At 35.1% G+C, this 18689-nt stretch overlaps 2 protein-coding genes across 8 annotated transcripts in view; one reads left to right on the forward strand and one right to left on the reverse strand.

The window, feature by feature from the left end:
• Positions 1 to 7437, forward strand: part of LOC105199346 (Y+L amino acid transporter 2) — a 34280-nt gene extending 26843 nt beyond the window's left edge. For 2 of the 4 annotated variants that reach the window (XM_039458278.1, XM_011166405.3), the window contains 4 exons: positions 330 to 404; positions 726 to 885; positions 1043 to 1135; positions 2954 to 7437. In XM_039458278.1, the coding sequence (XP_039314212.1) occupies positions 330 to 404; positions 726 to 885; positions 1043 to 1135; positions 2954 to 3021 (396 nt within the window). In that variant the 3' untranslated portion in view covers positions 3022 to 7437. Of the gene's footprint in view, positions 1 to 329; positions 405 to 725; positions 886 to 1042; positions 1136 to 1463; positions 1810 to 2953 lie in introns of those variants that run through there. The other 2 variants (XM_011166406.3, XM_039458279.1) reach the window with 2 other exon arrangements.
• A 394-nt stretch (positions 7438 to 7831) lies between these two features.
• Positions 7832 to 18689, reverse strand: part of LOC105199349 (G protein-coupled receptor kinase 5) — a 90707-nt gene continuing 79849 nt past the window's right edge. For all 4 annotated transcript variants that reach the window (XM_011166411.3, XM_011166410.3, XM_039458273.1 and 1 more), the window contains 3 exons: positions 17933 to 18070; positions 16914 to 17042; positions 7832 to 16612 (listed from right to left, as the gene is read on the reverse strand). In XM_011166411.3, coding sequence (XP_011164713.1) covers positions 16517 to 16612; positions 16914 to 17042; positions 17933 to 18070 — 363 coding nt within the window. In that variant the 3' untranslated portion in view covers positions 7832 to 16516. The remainder of the gene's footprint in view (positions 16613 to 16913; positions 17043 to 17932; positions 18071 to 18689) is intronic.

The following is an 18689-nucleotide window of genomic DNA, read 5'->3' on the forward strand; positions in this document are numbered from 1 at the left end:
TTACCTTAACAAATTAATTTTTGTTAATATTCTTAATAGACACACGACTTTCTTTCGACAATTACTTTCCCATTCGATTTTTTCATTAGACCTTTATGTCGCGCGAGACAACAATGCGTAAATTTTCACGTACAAGCCAACACATTTCCGCCTGTTGTTGACCAATGTGATTGCTGCCGGACTCGGCAAACACAAGAGTACAATCTAACGGACAGATTGTTTCCACCGCCAAACTTGTTGCGGCGGTCAAATTTACTCTGTCAGAATTAAAAGTTACCGTCAGTCGCGAGCATTAATTGAAAACACGAGCCCTTTTTTTTTCTTTCCAGGCCCTGCTGTCCATGTTGTACCTGTGCTCTTCCAACATTTTCATGCTCATCAATTACGTCGGCTTCGCTACTTGGGTACGTACGTAATTTTCGCGCTCGCCTTTCTCTTATTACGGAAATAAATGTCGCGTGTAGTAATTCCATGCTCGAAGAGATAGTCTCTGTGATAATTATCGTGGCCATGACTTCAGATTTTTCTTCCCCGCAAAGCGACCGATCGACTTTCTCTCCGCGACTTTTTGTTACACGAATACTTCGCCACGAAGGTCGTGCGACGCGATTGTCGTGCGATCATATAGTCATTTCTTAGAAGCTTGTGATACATACCTACCCGCGAAGAATTAGCTCAACCGGAAGAGTAATAATTTTCCAATTGACCGAGCATTTAATTTGTAGCTCAGCATAGGCGTCTCCGTGCTGTGTCTTCCGTGGCTCAGGTGGAGCCAGCCGAATTTGCTGAGGCCAATCAAGGTGAATCTCATCTTTCCGGTCTTTTACATCCTGGCCACTCTCTTCGTTACGATTGTTCCAATGTATGCGAGTCCTGTTGAAACCGGTGAGCATTCGTTAACAATGATTTACGACATAATTGCGTACACTGAGAAAAAGATATGTTCGTTTATAGGAACATTTGCTTCTGAATATTTTATTTATTTTTCGACTATTATTATATTTTCTCAGTGTAGAAAATATCTCACGGAATTCTGTCTTAGGATACGGCTGTCTGATGATACTCACCTCTGTACCCGTCTACCTCGTATTTATCGCGTGGAAGAACAAGCCAAAATTCTTCCAAAGGGCTGTCGGTAAGTTCAATGACTGCAACATGATATGTCGTCGATTTAAATCAAGCGTTCGCAGGAATGTTCAATTTTTTGTAAATTGATAAATATTGAGTAATTTTCTTTTGCTGTATTTTGTGAAAATTGGGATTATGTTATTTTTAAATACGAAAATGGGAAATGGAAAAAAGTAAGAGTATCGCAGCGCTTTAACTTAATTAAAAATCGCTGAGTGATTTATAAAACACGCGCCGTTATAGCATGATTGCAGTTTTAATCTAAAGAATTATCTTTACGGTCGCGAACGTTTCTCTCATTTCGTTTTTCTCTTTAAACCGATTTATTCCCACAGGCGCCGTCACCCAATCTTTGCAGAAGCTGATGGTAGTCGTGGGGCCGCAAAAGGCAAAGGTTTAAAACACACTATAACATAATTTTACTCTTGTCATGTCACGCATGCTTAGCATTCATCTACTTTCTTTGCTACTTTTCATCTTATCTGATTGGAACATGCCTCTAATCTCACCACAATTTCCCTTCGCTCTATTCTTCTTTTACTCTATTCTTACATTTTATCGCGTACTATTCTATTTATCTCAATCATTAACTGTTTTCTATTGTGTTGTATATTATAATATTGCATTTTATAAGTTTTTCCCTGGTGAAATTTTTTCTCAGAATTTTTATACGAATTTGGACACTTCAGAAATACTACGAAAGTCTACATCTTTTCTTAGAATTTTTTAAATATTTTAATTCTGGGATATATTCTAAGATTTCTCATCCTACAATTTAAAAAAAATACTTTTTTCAGATTTTATCAGAAATGATATATAACGAGAAATTTTTGGAAATTTTATTTTTAGGATATTTTAAAATTTGTATGTATGAATTCTAATGAAAGTGTAGATTCTGTCAATATTTCTGAAAAGTATTCCAATACTATAAAAATTCTCAAAAACTTTCTAAAAAGTTACAGAATTATATAGAAGTTCTGAACTTCACATAAAAAAATTAGATATTTATATGAAAAATTCTGAGAAAAATTTTCATCAGGGTTAAGAATAATAATTAAATTTTTGCTTGATGCTTCATCTCGCTTATCATTTCTTTAGTTTGAAAATCAGTTTTTTAATACGCATCGCAATTTGATTTAAATTTTTAATAATTTGATTCAAAATTATGTCGTAAATTTCAAGATTATGTCTACATGGATTATTTTTACACTTATTGCTTACGTTATATTTACACGAATATTTTTCATGTAGACAATACAATGTAAATTATTATAAATTGGATAACACAATATAGAAAAAAAGTAATTAAGTTGTAAGATTGTTAATATTATTTGACTTTAATATTGTTATAAATTAAACTATAAAAAATAAAAAAAAATAGAATATTTACATTGTACACACCTAATGTAAATTATTTATATTTTACGTGTAAACGCTCAACTCTGCCTTAATTTTTATCTAGCGTATTTTTTTTAAACTCTCGATATCGATCTGTTTAAGTTTGGAGTTTAACGTTTTACCTCAAGTAATTAATGGAGTAATCGCCATCACTATCACCGCCTAAGTTGACTAGGACATCGTTGAAATTTGATTTCGCACGTCATACACCAGCACCACAGACACGTCATAGTCATACACCAGCACACACTCACACACCGAAACATACCAGATCGATTTTCCCTCAGAGAGCCCTAATAACTCAGACATCAGCAATTAACAGACGCGATTGATCGCGTTCTCTCTCTGCTAGAACCGCATTTGCATCCAATGATCTCGGGTCACCGCGATCACGGCATTTCTAACACCTCGCTCACTCTTGTTGCAGTAAGCACGACGAGGAAGCTGCAGAGGATAATGCTGGTGGTCGGCAAAGCGAAACCCGCTCAGGTGTAAACAGTCAAGACGATCCGGATCGAGATCGAAACAACGAAGACGAGGCTTTTCCGGTACCGGAAGTCGCGAAGGATTTTCGTCGATCTTCAAATTGTAGTGGATGACGACTGTCTCCTTCTTCTTTCGAGAAAGAATACGAATGGAAGCGAGATCGGTTGACACATCGGTTCTACAGATCGACCGTATTATTCCCTCGACTCTTCCGGATTGAAAAAAGAGCGTCCTAGAACAAGAGGCAGCCATATTGTGTCAGGACGCTGAAAGAAAAATAGGACGAAACGGCTCGTCTTCCATATTCGGATCTCGTCCTTGGCGAATCCCCATCAGGACCTGCCTGTCCAATTATGAAATTTCAAAGCAAGGTTGTTGTCTCTCGTTCGATTCCTCGGCGAAAGGCTGTACGTAACTAATGACATAACTGCACGCTTTTAAATTAATTAATTTGAGTTAGCGTCGAAGCTTTCGCAAAGATAATTTAAATATAACCGATATAGCCATTTTGTATTAGTGCTGTCAATATGCAATGTCTTTCTTTTTCTATGCAACAAATATCTAATATTATTAATATCTGAATAATTGTAAATCTTCAATTGCTCGGGTACGGAAGAGAATTGTTATAAAGAAGTTTACAAAACAAACCGAATGTTGGGTATTTCCAAAGATTATTGAGATTATCTGCATAAATACAATTGATACGTTTGATTACTCGATGCAAATACTGATAACGCTGTTATGATGTATTACGAGGAACTTTTTAAAATGTTAATTATATCATGTTTATAAATTCGACATATTCCGGCATATCGAGATACCATTTATCGCCGTCGCGACATGAAAAGGACTTTCATCACGATAAACTTTCATTTATTCATTCTGCGAAAATTAAGAATAAGAAAACGCGGCGCGTTATAAAAATTTTACGAACCAAATTTGAATTCTAAATGTCTTAATTCTAATCATATATATTCTATAATTTAAGGAACTAGTTTTAAATTGATCTTAAATGAAGAAATTCATGTACGCGTGCGAATTACATTGATCATGCAAGCCTTCTTCCTCAAGTTAGATTAATTATTAAGCGAGTACCTACAGGAGTGCTCGATAAATTATTATACGCGATTCTAATGTGTACTATGAATCAAAATCGCGTCAAAGATATGTGTGTACTTCTAAATAGCCTACAAGCAATACACGTATCGTATTCGAAATGGAGGAGAGAAATAATATTGCGACCGTAGGTGTCGTCACGATTAATCGAGTTTTTTAATTCATTGATTGATCAATCGCATTATGCATCAATTACAAAGTTGCATTAGTGTATAATACAATCAATGAATTAAAAAATTTGTTATATCTTTCTCTATGCGATCAAATGCGCTAGAATTGCGCTAGAGGAGTTGAATTAGAAAATCCGACCGGTGTGCCAGAAAGATTGAGATAACGATCAAAGTGTCATTGTAATTAATTAAGCATCTTAAGCTGTTAATCTTACAATTAGTCGTAGCGTTCGTTCGATAGGCGATGTTTGCTGTATGTGTATCGTGATCCTCGTTGCCTCGTTATTTCAACACTGTTATGTATCATATAGTTTTGGCACTCGGACGTATTTGTAATTGAACTCTAAACGAGAAATCGTCCGTACATACTGACAAACATTCCATACACTTACAGTGCCGCTTCTTTTCGTTTCCACACGCATCCGTTTCGTTTTAGATTAAAACTAGGGATGCAAATATCCGGAAACGATATCATTTCCATATACACATTCCTATAAAGATGCTATTTTTAATATATCCGTGAAAACTTTTCTTTTTTGCAGAGATAGCGTGACGTTTTCAATTACTGAAACGTGCCGCAAACTCGCTGTAAGAAAAAAGACTTTAGAAAATTATTAAAGAGGGAATAACGAAGAACTGTGATTAAATGTAAATGCTAACATGTATATTTTTATGGTTTCATTGAAAACGTTATAATGAGAATATCCGCAAAATATAACTATAGAGATTTTTGTAGTGCTATGTTAAGAGAATTTTATGAAAAAGTCGATTGAATACCTTATGAAAGTGTTATATTTTATGAGCGATTTCAAGCAACACATCCGCTGCAAAATTATCTCCGCCTCTTATAGAGAGAATATTTTGATATATCGTTAAAATATCTTGCATCCCTAATAGAGATCTATATACACGTGTGTGCCGAGATTTAACCCTTCGTTAACGAATCTTTGACGCCTTATCTTTCCTTTTATCATTAAATTAATTCCTACACAGAAAATATTTTGTATTTATGTTAATTCTTTATCGATCTGAGTCGTTTGAGATACAGATAATTTTTCTTTTTTATCAATTCTGCCTTAAATTTGGGCATTTACAAAAAAAGTAAACAATTTAATATTCAACATTTCTTAGTAATAAAATAATATATTTAATATTAATTACTTACAATTCATTGCGTTTAAAATGAAGAAACGAGGGGTTAAAAATGCATTTGTTACACGCTGGAACTCGACTATCAACGCCGCATAATATTTATATTTTACTGCCATTGGTGATAAAATGCGTGTATGTATGTGTATGTTTTCGTGCGATTCAGACAAAATGGGAGCAGTAAAGAACAGCAGCTTTTCGGAGACGTTCCACTTGCGTTTAATGCGTGCTAAGGAGAAATAGTGATGTTTGCAGGCAATTTAGAGGATGGAAAGATAAGCTTCACAATTGAAAATATGGTAATTTTTAGGAAAGTTTGTAAGTTTATGCGCTTTTGAAAAATTTTCAAAAAACATTAATAATAAAACAAGTAAAAGTAAAGTTTATTTTTTTAATTTAACGATTTACTTTTATAATAAATTTAATATAATACATATTCTTTTATTCTTTTGATAAATTATTGTTATTATCGCATGAACTTACAGACGTACGAAATTATAATTAACAAGAAATATGGTTATTAAAGTTTTAAAATCTTCATACCTGACATTAGTCGAGAAAAGAAAGAAAGGAAAGTTTCGCCCGTCATCGATTGTACAGAAATGCATTTCTGTTGACAGGATTAAACAGTGTGCACGTCGTTCGATCTTTGGGCGCGTCTGTGCCTCTCAAGATGTGATTATACTTAAGTCTCAATTTTTTTGTATACGAATATGTAACAACGTTTAAGATGCTCGGAACAATGGATAAAATTTCGGTTTCGACTTTATTCTAGAAGTGGGCCATTCCCTTATAGTCTTAATTATTCCGGCAGAACGTCTTTTTTATTCGATACAACAGTTAGCGATATTGTTATTGTATATTTTGCACCATTAGAACTTCGTCTCTAAGAGAACGGAAGATAGTCCTGGAAATACATCGTTGCACATATCCGTAGCAGAGTTGTTCTAGGACCAAAAAGCGTGTTTTTTACAGAATATTCATGAAACGAGATCTCGCCTAATTGAAGGATCATCCTAGCTTTCTACATATAGTTTTAGTTGTCGTATTTAAAGAGGCAGCTCGGCGATTCGTCCTCCTAAAAATTAGATATTTAAATTAGAATGCGTAGTTGTGACATAGCGTAAAATACAGTTATTACTGTCGCGAATTTTCTTGGCACGCAAGACAATAACTTTCTTTTGCGAAATTGAAGACGCAAGCGTGTCTTCATTAATCGAAAAGCGGATCGTCGACACTGCTCTCTCGCTCGAAATAATAATTTCATTGTTCTTCGTCACATTTTATTATATTTTTACGAAGCATGTTTCGAGAATCATAAATATTCATCAACGCTCTTCAGGATGCCTGCAGGCGCGGAATTTACGTAATGTAAAATAGCGAAACTACCGGATTTTATAATTACTTTTTAAATAAACGTCCTCGATTATGCCAAATATTTAAAATTCCGTGCCATTTCTAGCCATTAAATGTATATTTGCTAAGTCTTTGAATTAACGTTTACGAACATCATTAATAACATTTTACGAAAAAGTAAGGTACGCGCTTAACAAAACTTTAAATATCATTAAATTCATGACATCAATTTTGATAGAAAATATTTAATATAATAATAAACAGGTGCCAGCAGGCATTCTGACTCGTGACAATAATGCATCAATGGATTGGTCGATGATAAAATTAGGTGAGAAAGAGAGCGAAAGAGAGAAAACGGCGAGGAAGAATTTATTATTAATATGTGAGTGCATCTTTTATATTAATTTTTGTGTTGAAACCCGTAAAACAAGTGCATTCGAGTCGATTTTGAGAGATTGACTTATCGATTAACTTATCGAATTTGAAGCATCATTATCTCGCGTTACAGATTAACAATCATGCGAATTAAGAACTGTAGCTTAGGATCTGAGCACGTAAAGAAATGGAACAGAGAGAAAAAAATATATATATGTATAAAGAGCGAAATGTGACAATATACTATATTGTGTAATTACCTGGGTATTGATTGTGCAATCCCCTCACTCGTGACCGAACAAAATCGGTCGAAGTCGCGGATATCGAAAAAGAGTTTGGTGATAATAACCGAGGTTTGATGAAATAATTAAATGTTTAGTAAATATGTGTATAATTAAACAATATATAACTAAATATTTACGTCTTTAGTAATTACATTAATAATATTCCAAAGATTACTAAATATTATTAAATAAATTGGTTGTATTAATTAAACATTTAATTGAAATTATTTCACCAAAGCTCAATAACTATCGCTGGGCTTGATTATTATTAGCAAATTCTTTTTTCAGTGGACATTTCGTGACCTTTTGCAAATTATCCTTTAACTGCAAAAGGAAAGTAGATAACGAAGAGACATAAGATAAAAGGTCTGATTATATACGTGTCTATATTTGCATGTGTATAAACATATAAGTTATAAATACAGTAGATATCCGCGTATTTATAACTTACACACAATAATATATTTATATATATATTTATATGTATAGTATTTATAGCTTTTTTCCCCACAGCATTCGTACAATGTATCGAAATTGTAAAAAAAAGAGAAGAAAAAACAGAAATATTAAATTTTTGGCTCTCCGTGGAATAAAATGCTACTTTACATTTTTTTTGTTTGGGGTTCTTCTTCTCTGAGGATTATCGACTTGCGAAAGGAATCGACATATCATCGGCCTACTTAAAACTTACTGAACATCCGCGCTAAGAAGCGTTTCGAACACTTCGCAAAAGTGCACGCGTCGCACAGTGAAAAAACAATCTGTCGCGAGAATGTTTCATACGTATGTAAAAACAAATTGATACAAGCGTGTCGAATTACTAACTAAATATTTCCCGACGAATATTCTCTTCTTTCTCACGGCCGGTCAAGTCGGACAAATGCAAATGTACAAATGATCACGCATGGTCATTAATTAATCAGCTAAGCGTTTTACATTGATAATTTAAGATGCTTAATTGGGCCTTTCGGCTTGTCCTTCCGTTGACATGCCTTCTCGCGAGATTCACGATCAACGATATACAATCCCTAAACTAAACGCCTCTAAATGCGTCTTCGCGCGGAAGTTTATTGAAACTCGCCTGGCTAAAATATCGCACGCTATAATCTACAGTCACGATAATTACATACTAGCTCCACGGCAAACTGATTTGCGACAGTCTCCCGTTGCAACGACACGACAGCGTCGTTATTAATAAAGACCCGGGCGCTTCGGGTGCGACATTACCAGGCATTACGCAGCGCAGAAATCATTAAAAAATTCAAACCAATCATATAACTCAGGACTCTCGAAAATTAAAACAACAAACGGTTGAGAATAAGGGTAGTGAGAATCAGCGCGGGTATAGGTGCGCAATCAAAATATTAATGTTCTTATAATTATTTATTCATCTTAAGCAAATAACACAATCGATCGAACAAACATTTCGACTCGCTTTGGAGTCATCTTCAATGTGTAAAAGTGTAAAACAAATTCTAGCCGTCATCAGTCGTCAAAAACGGGAAACGGTCGAGTCCCCAACGGTTTGCCAAATCCGTGGCATCTTTACGTAACAGTGTCGCAGGAAATGACACTTCTCTGTATAACCATTTGAATTGATGAAGACTAATAAAGCCTTGGATAATTTTATCGATAGGAAATAAATTTCTCCTGTCAAAATATACACTCAAGAGTTTATCGTTCCGCAACGCGTGCTCACTGTCTCAAGTAAGGATGTATACATTAAAAAATTAAAAATTGTGCACGCAAAAGATGAATAAATCTACGATCTAATACATTCCAATATATTTTTGTAAGAGTCAGTTCTTGAATAAGTTTACAGCGATCATTAAAGAAATCGTCGTCTTTCAATGATCTGGTAATTGTTCCATTACCTTCATATCGCCGAAAGACATATCGCGGTGTTACAATTATGCCGGCGGTCTCTGGGTCGCTTATATACACACTGCTATTGCTATTACGCGTTAACATCACCGCGATAAGTCAATCAATGTATTATCTCCATTATCTTGGCACGGCAAATACGGCATCACGATCGAAGTGCCGAGGCGTTTATTACAGGTGTTGACGACAACGGACGTTGAAGATGAGAGAGGAAAGATGAATGGGGAGACGAGACGTAGATATACGTACATTGATAATGCCGCTCTGACAGCACTCTGTTACCCGGTTTTCTCTTCCATTTTAAATCGCAAAAATAATAAGTGAAATGACACGAGCAGCAAGTGTATAAATTTTACAATACAAGTGTACATAATTATAATTTATACGATAATCCATCGTAGAAATTTTACCCTTGTCGCGCATGTAATTTTACATACTATTTTTACAGTATGGTACGTAGTAGTGTATAGTACGTACATTTACATCCGTGCTTAATTAATTCTTATCGATAATATTATCACTGAAGTATTTACATAGGATACACGGTAAAAAAAATTTGTGTTAAATTTAACATATTTTACATATCCAAAATGATTTACCTAAAATTTGTGTTAACACAAGATAAATATGTTATAAAATAAAACAAATATTAAAAGATTAACAAAAATCATATTACTCTTTGACATCACTGGAAACAAATTGTGGAAGCACATTTCATTAGTAAAATTAACATTTATAATAGACATTTATCTTAAAAAAATTTACGCTTTAAAACTTCATTATTTTTACATTATCCGTTCGTTTACCTATAAATTATATTATTTTGACATTAAGCAATGTTGAATATCAATTTAACGCAAAATATTCAAATAATAAAATTACATATTAAATTAACTTGAATATGTGAAAAGTTCAACACAAAAATTTTAATAACGATCGATTTTAACAGAAATATAAAATGTTTTCTACTGTGTGTAGTCAGCCTCCTTGAGTAATGTTACCCACATATTCCGAACGATTTATAGTGATCATTATAGTGATACAAGCGGAGAGTCGTGATAAACGACAAATCGTTCTTATATCTGCTATATGGAAGAGTATCGCGTGCAATGTCGATTCAAAGCTTCGCGATTTATCGTCTCTACGCTAATGACAGGTTTTCAATTTCTCATTTAATGAATCGCATCTAACGGCGCGCAAAATTGCGGGTCAGACGTCGCATGGAAAGAAAAATACCCGACAGTGTGTGTGTGAAATGTATAAAATATAATAAGATGGTACATCTTTTTCGTTTACCTATCGATCAGTCCTAAATTACTGGCACATTTGGAGACCGCGCGATACTCAGAACTGTCACGCCATCGAAGTAACAGACGTGCATCGGACGATTACACATTTTTTTTTTTTCCGTTCGTATCCCGCGAGATCAGAGCAGTCGCCTGCATATCTACATCAAGCGTTTCCGATCTGATAATGACGGAAGCATGCCCTCAAGTATTTCTAGCTCGATTCAAAATTCTCCCACGTACACGCTTGATAGATACGGACAAGCGGTATACCTACAATATTTATCTATCGTCTAATTATTCTTTCTTTTTTTCCCGGATTCTTTTACCGTCTCATAGAACAAAGGTGCGTCACACACGTGATAGGATGGAATGACTATCGAACGATGACTGTAGCGCGACACGGCGATTATATTAACGCGCACAGGGACGTATCCATCACCTTAGGTTTTAACGTTATAGTTATTAGCCATTAATTACTTTATAATCATTGATGGTCATCACTCGCTTAGACCTGGCCTCGAACTGGATCGACGAGAGAATTCACGTCCGAATGATTATGTAATAATCGAGAAACAAGAGTTATTTAATGTGATCCGATATATAGTTTTGATGAAGCTTTAATCACAGAAAATATTATATGTGTATTATGTGTATATAGATTAAACATTCTCCATGATTTATGTCTCGAATTTTTGGATCAGATTAAATAACTATATTTCACACATTATATTCACGCACCCCCACACACACACACACACACACACACGCACGCACGCACGCACGCACGCGCGCGCGCGCGCGCGCACACACACACACACACTTTCTCGCGCGCGCGTGAATTAGATATATGTATATATAATCGCGTAATAAAATGCTTACACAGATGCATAATAATTTAAATACGAATTGTACAAGAGAAACGAATACTATTTGCAAAAGTGTATTCAGCAGTCTATCGCATATGTATTCCTACCTATCTACGCTACATACACAGACAGAAAAATATATGTATGTTTCTATGGGAATAAGGGAGTGTTGCGCGCTTATTTATGCTTAGAAAAATTATTAAATAGTTTGGTATTTTTCTTGCGAATATATAGTAGTTGGACATCATTATCTACATTTCGCGACGGATCTCGTTAAAGCGGAATCTCTCCCTTATCCGCGTCGTTATATAAATAATGCGGAACAATAGGTATGTAACGTCTTACGATAGGGGAACAATATATAAAACGATAGGAAGTAATGCCTTAAAAAATATTCCTGAAATATTCGGTATACTAACAACGAGATTAAACAGGACACTTCGAGAAATCACAGTTAAAAGATAATGACAGACTCTTTATACTGAAGAATGAACTCGTACGTCGCCGACAAAGAGAATAAATAAACTACTGTAAATCGACAACACGTTCAAAAATTGTATATTCCTCGCTAATTTCATTAGTAGGCTAATGTTGTTCAAGTATCTCCCCGCGAAGACAAATAAATTAGAACAAATTGGCAGGAATCCATATTTTCATAAAATTAAGTAATGATCGATTACTTTACAATCTGTTATATATACGTAGATTGTAAATTATTAAATATTGGTCTTCAAAATTAGTTTACAAATTTTCTTTAAACAGAATTATTTTTCTGTTCCTTTCTTTTTTTTATTTGGCGAATATGATACTTTCGCATTCGCGTCGGGAGAATCGCAATTTGTGCGACATAGTGTAGTTTATTCGACAAAAAATGATCTGCACCATCGCAAAACCGTCTCCTTTTTTCATGTTTTACCGCAATACCAATCTCGAGCGATTGCAGATAGAATAGTGTTTCTCACATAAATTATGTGCAAGGTACGATACACACTGATGATTTGAGGCCGCATTGACACGTCGAGGAAATTTAATTATCGGCTAACTTAAATCATTCAGTCAATCATCGTTTTGCTAGACATGCATCTTCCTGTTTAAAAATATAACGGATATTAAAAAATAAACGTCAAATGTCAACCAAATATCATAAATAATATTTCGAGTTATAAGAGAGATTTGAAATCTCATGTTTGTGGAAGCATCATTTATTAAACTTGTAATATTAAATTCTCTATATGTACAACAACTTAAATAAAATAGCATTGCTCTTTTTAATATTTTCTTAAAATATGATATGTCAATATTTAATATTTTTCTTCATATTATATTTAATACTTGTAGTATTTAATACAAGTAAAAAATTTAATATTGAATTGAAAAGAAAATATGAGAAACACATTTAGAAATAATAAACTTTCCTGACATCTATTCAATAGACATTTGACTTCTATTCTTCAACTATTCTCGATCCGCGTAAATTAAGCCGTGCTTATTTTAGTATATAATCATAAAAAGTAATGACTTTTATAAAGTTATGAAGAGAAATTTGTTCGGAGTATTGTTCACATGGCCACCGTTAGATGTAATTTGTGCGTCTCATAAAACGTCGCAACAATAATTAACATCGTAATTAGTAGTAATAATTAAATTCTGCAATTTGGTTCATTAGTTCGGCAATAATCGACATAATAAATATAGAATCTTTCATTCAATATACAAAAAATTAATATAAATTTTTGTTTGTCAGTTCAAAGAAAACTCGAAAATTTCGAATACTTCTCGTTAATTTGTGAAACTGTATGTGCGCGCGTGAACCTGTTTCTGCGTAGTTTGTGCGTCTCTCTTTCTAATAACACATCGATTCTATACAAGTAAAAAAAGACGTACAAAGATGAAAAATCATTTAATACGCTTTCTAGTGCCGCTTATAAATCCACAAGGTTCTCCTCAAACTTTTAATTGAATAATTTCGTCTACTCATCTTTGTACCTCCTCGACGAGAAGCTATACTGTCTGATAACAAATTTCCAAGACTAATTGCGTACAATGTGTTCACTTGATACAGCAGTCATCGAGTTAATCCCTATAAATCCTTTCATAAATGACTGGAAATTCGTTATCGCGTTAGGCAACGCGGAGAACGTTAAAGTAAAAATAAAATTTCCTTATTCATTATTTTTGTCTGGCGTCGATCGATTCCTCGATATTATTTTAGACGGCGGGGTCGAGTTTCGCAAGAGATTCTTGATGAGATTAAGAATTCCGAGTGCATCGGCGTTCGCGCATCTAGATTTACGAGACGCATCAAAGAAAGGTGACGTTTTCGACACGGTGACCCGCGACGACTGTCTGCCAGACAGAAGCGAAGTCTTCGACGAGAATTTGAATCACGATGAAGTTGGCACACGACTCGCAATTGGAGAACGGCCAAATTGCTCGTGAACTGACCGAGTGTGCCCGTTAATTTGATTCGTAAAGAGCTTCTCACTCGCTTCACAAACAGTGTTTTCCAAAGCGCACGTGCGTGGATTTAACGCGACATGTAATAAAGAAAATAAAACGTCACTAAGATTTCGAATATCTTATAATACAGGTAAAATATTAAAACTCTATCCCTTCGATTGGCAAGATGGGTCGTTAGAATATTAATTTTAACGATAAAGATTTCTTCCTCTTAATAAATTTATGATTTATCAGAATCTTGATTTCATTATTAAAATCAAATCCTATTTAGATTGGCTCGAATACTGGACTAATCCATCGTGAGATGAATTTCTCCTGTCAGGATAATGTGGTACTCAGTGCATCAAAACTGGCACAAAACTATTAAAATATTTGAAAGGCATTGCTGTGAAAGATGTGGATGTAACGCTCGATCGTAACGCGGTCTCGCGAAAGTGCAATCTGTCGACAGACGCAATTCTCGTATGTTATCCTTTATTCCTTACTTTCTGGATGTTTGCCCAGCCTTAAGACGCGGTAACATCAATATGCGTCCATGGGCTCAACTTACAATGTATTAACGGCGTTCGAGATGAAAATTATTTCTTGCTATTAATAATACATGTTGCCACGTGGTGTCACAGCGTCATTAAACATTCGTAAACATTTTATCATTCGTCATTTTATCGGACTTATCTAGCGTCTCCATTTGGCAACGCAATATACTTTACTATTAATTCGCTCGTGGCGCATTTAGGCGTCTCGTAGCATCATCGCGGCGCCGCTGCATCGTGTGTATATGCCTCCGCAATTGCCACCTCCGGATATATGTATCGGGTTAACGTTTATAAACGTGCGAGTGTACGCGAGTGTTTATTTGCCTCGCAGTAGTATCGGGTGTCCGTTTGCCGGCAGCTTAATGTCGCGATACGCAAGAACGAGTGAGCAAGGAAACGCACGAGCGAGCGGGCAGACGAGATGAGCGCCGTGCTCTTCACGTGCTCTTTTACGACCCGTCCGTTCCACGTGCGCGCTTGTTATCGCTCGTCTATAAGCTCTTCCTACTCTATTTCAGCCCCCCACGAGTCCTATCCTAGACCCTATCGCGCGCGTTCATAAATCATAGAAGCGCGAACGCTGTTACGATCGAAGTTCTTGGCCGCGTAGCTTATTTGTTTCTGACAGACACAATTTTACCGAACAATACATTGGGATCGTTGATGACTCAAATATTGACTGAGCGAATGCCGATCGTCTCGAAATTCTCAGGAAGTAGCTTGAAAGCAGTGGGAGCAAATAAGTAAAATTAAATTGCAGCATACTCACGATTTTTCGATGAGAATTAACATATTTAACACCTCGTCATTGATGAATTGTACATGTGGAGAATATGCAAAATTTTCCTCCTCATCATTGTCAAACTCTTCTCCCAGTTTGAATTCCATCCTCAGTTCAAACTGCCAATCTTGAGAGCAAGAACACTCTCTCTGTTACACGTACCGTGTGGTTCGAATACACGCAAGCCTCATTATAATTGGAAATTTTTTGATTAGCAATAATGTACATTATATATACCATTTAATTAAAACTCTCTCGTTCTGTTTCGTGCAAAACCAACGACCGTTTCAGATTCTAGAAAATAACCGATTTCAGTAAAGAATGGAAGCAATGGCTTCAGCAACGAGCTCCTCGATCATTAAGAATAAAGCAATACGAAATGAAGATCTATCCTAACAGAAACGCTCTGTGAAAATTATTATAAATTAATTTTTATATTCATTAATTTAAAAGGATTCATAAGTACGTCGAAGAAGTAATTGCAAATAATTGCATATCCGTTTTCACACCTAAATGTACTCGTTCGTCTCAAAATAGGGCCAAAATTTGAGATTGAAGATTTCGTGCGCCATTTCACGATTAACGAGAAATAAAATGCTCCTACGCTGACTGTACATTCTGAAAATCGAATTTCCGTCGCATTCAGAATATTACATGCGCCACGTAATCGCGCAGTGAGTGACACAATCGTCTATCTACATATCACCCTAAATTTTCTCTCGCCCGCGACTCGTGAATCGGGACACATCGAAGCTCGATAAAACACGTCGATACACGTTGATGGACGTGCAAAAGTGCACGTCAAGCATTCCCGCGTTCGAGCTCGAGAAAAATATATTTGGTAACGAACGTGTCATTCGAATTTGACAGTAGCATACAATGTGCCTGGCTTCCGTGTGTCGCGTTTGCTTGCCACTTATGCGTAACTGTAGCATAATCGCGCGAACGCACGTTTTATCCTGAGGCAGATCTTTGATCTCACCCCAATAAACCTGAGAAGATGCCTCAGACCCGCTTTTTATTATGCGAACTCTACAGCGACTTTCAGGAATAGTCGCCGTGGTTTCGGGTGCCACCGAGAGAGAGAATGAGATCGGCTTGCTCTTGACACAGCAGCCGCAACCAGTGGCACCCGGACGCGCACTCGGGCGACTATCAGCGACATCGGGATGACGGCAATGTCGAAATGGCGACGACGTTAATCGATTCAGACTTAGATTATTCTTGTTCACCGAAGATCAGCTGGCTGGCATCTCCGAGCTCTGCGTCTGCGATAGTTCCAGTAAGTGGCATTCCGACAGCGGAATCTCCCTCGTGCGATCGCTCTGTTTCCTCTGTAATTATAATTTGATGATAATATATTCTAACATATTTTCTATATAATAACGAAATCATTTTAACAACACGTAAAGAATATATCATAAATTTAATTTAAGAAACATTCTCTGATTTTCCAAATATTTTTCTTAAATATTCTTTAAATAGCTTTTAAAAATTCTTTAGAAACGTGTTAAGATCTTTAAAGCATGTTTTTATCTTCCTTCAAATGTATTACGGTTTTAAATGTATTTCGAACTTTTTTGAAATTAGGTTTAATCAATTTTGTAAAACTCAAAGTCTCATAAAATCAATTACCTTTCTTCGAAAGGGAAAGCAGCCTCTATCGTCATTGTTAGGCGGTGTATGGTTTATCAATAAATCTGGGGTGGGCGTGTTGTTAGGACCTAATACGTTCAGTTCCTTAAAACACTCAGTCTCTATCATCTGCAAAAAAAAAAGAAATGAAGCACATTAGATTATGGGTTCGACAATCTCAACTTCGCGAGGTGCGTAGTAAGTGATTTAAGGTCGGCAGAAGCTAAAGGTGGCTCGTGCGTCTTACGCAGCATCGCGTCTTTAAATACATCCACCCGAATAACGCCAGTGATAACGAGTCTCTCGCGCTGCCTCTGACGTAGGAAAACACTTTGCACGAGCTCCATATTTTTTGATCTAAGTGCCGCTCTCCAGATGTTCCGGATGCAAGTATAATATTTTCAGAAAGAGAAATGAAGTAAAAACCTCTAAAGTACAATTAAATAACAAAACTTTGTTGTTCCCTTGCCACACTTTAAATTTAAATTAATTTTATTTTTTTCAGAATTTCATCTCGAGATTTTTGACATACCTAATTTTGAATTTTACGAATGAACACCTCTGTGCTAAAAAAAATTGAAATAAAATTTACATCAGAATTAAGCACTATTTACGATCTTAATTAATGTTTTACTTTTTCTTTTAAGCCATTCAGTAGAAATTTACGATTGAATAATTCTTCCTTTTTCGAAAAAAGTTAACTCTAAATTTATAATAAAAAAAAATATAAAAATTTCAAATTATTTCAAGTTACCTTAGTTACTTAAATTTGGCCTACATAAACACCCTCATTGAAATACTACCGATATTAATATAAGCGCTTGAAACGCGTGGGCGGTCAAAGAATGCGATTTAAATTCGTGTTATAATGGAGATCTTGTCAAGTAGTCGTCTGCTGCGTGCCACGTAGTAACAATATTATTTTTATGGGAAGGGTCAAAGGCCCCTCTTTTCGAGGCGCAACGTGTCTTACAATCGGTGATTATGATACGGATGTGTGACGTATACGGGTGTGTTACCTCATTTTGCCATGGAATGGACACGCTGCCGGTGTTAAACTTGCTGTAGAAGGTGTCGTCCGTGGCGTCCAAATTGACACCTTTCACCGTTGAGAACTGCTCGATGTCTAGAACGTCTTTAGCGTAAACCGCACGAGGCTGTAACGATAGACGTATTAACGATTAATAATTATATCTTATCCTTGGATTTTTTCACTATTTACATAAGACACCTGAAGCAAAAATATAAAGCAATAAAACTCACTTAATTAATTTTATTTTTTTAAGACTTTATTTATGAGGAGATTGAAATAAACTGAGTAAAAATAAATTTTTTATTTCAATCACTCACAAAAATAAAAAAAACTTCTGTACAGAATATTTATACATAAACAAAAGAAAAATTTGTTTTAACTAATATTGAGTTTTATTAAATGGTAAATTCAAGTGAGCCTTATTTATAGTGTTGAACAATATTTGGATCAGACACCTTACTTTAAATCTACGAGACAGTAATTTAATGTTATATAAAAAATATAATAAAACAAAAAAATGTGACGTTAAAATTTTTAGTGATTTATGCAGTTTTTTTTGTAACATTATCTCATTGTATAATCGTAATATATGCTAATTTAGAATTCATTGTACTAATATACTAATTTAGTTATTATCAAAATTAATGTTTAAAAAAAGAGTCGTATACACAATTTATATACGATATTAATATAAACTCATATTTACGAAGTACAAATAAAAGAACAAATAGATTAAACGAGGA

This window comes from Solenopsis invicta, chromosome 16 (genome assembly GCF_016802725.1).
Source record: "Solenopsis invicta isolate M01_SB chromosome 16, UNIL_Sinv_3.0, whole genome shotgun sequence".
Classification (NCBI taxonomy): domain Eukaryota; kingdom Metazoa; phylum Arthropoda; class Insecta; order Hymenoptera; family Formicidae; genus Solenopsis; species Solenopsis invicta.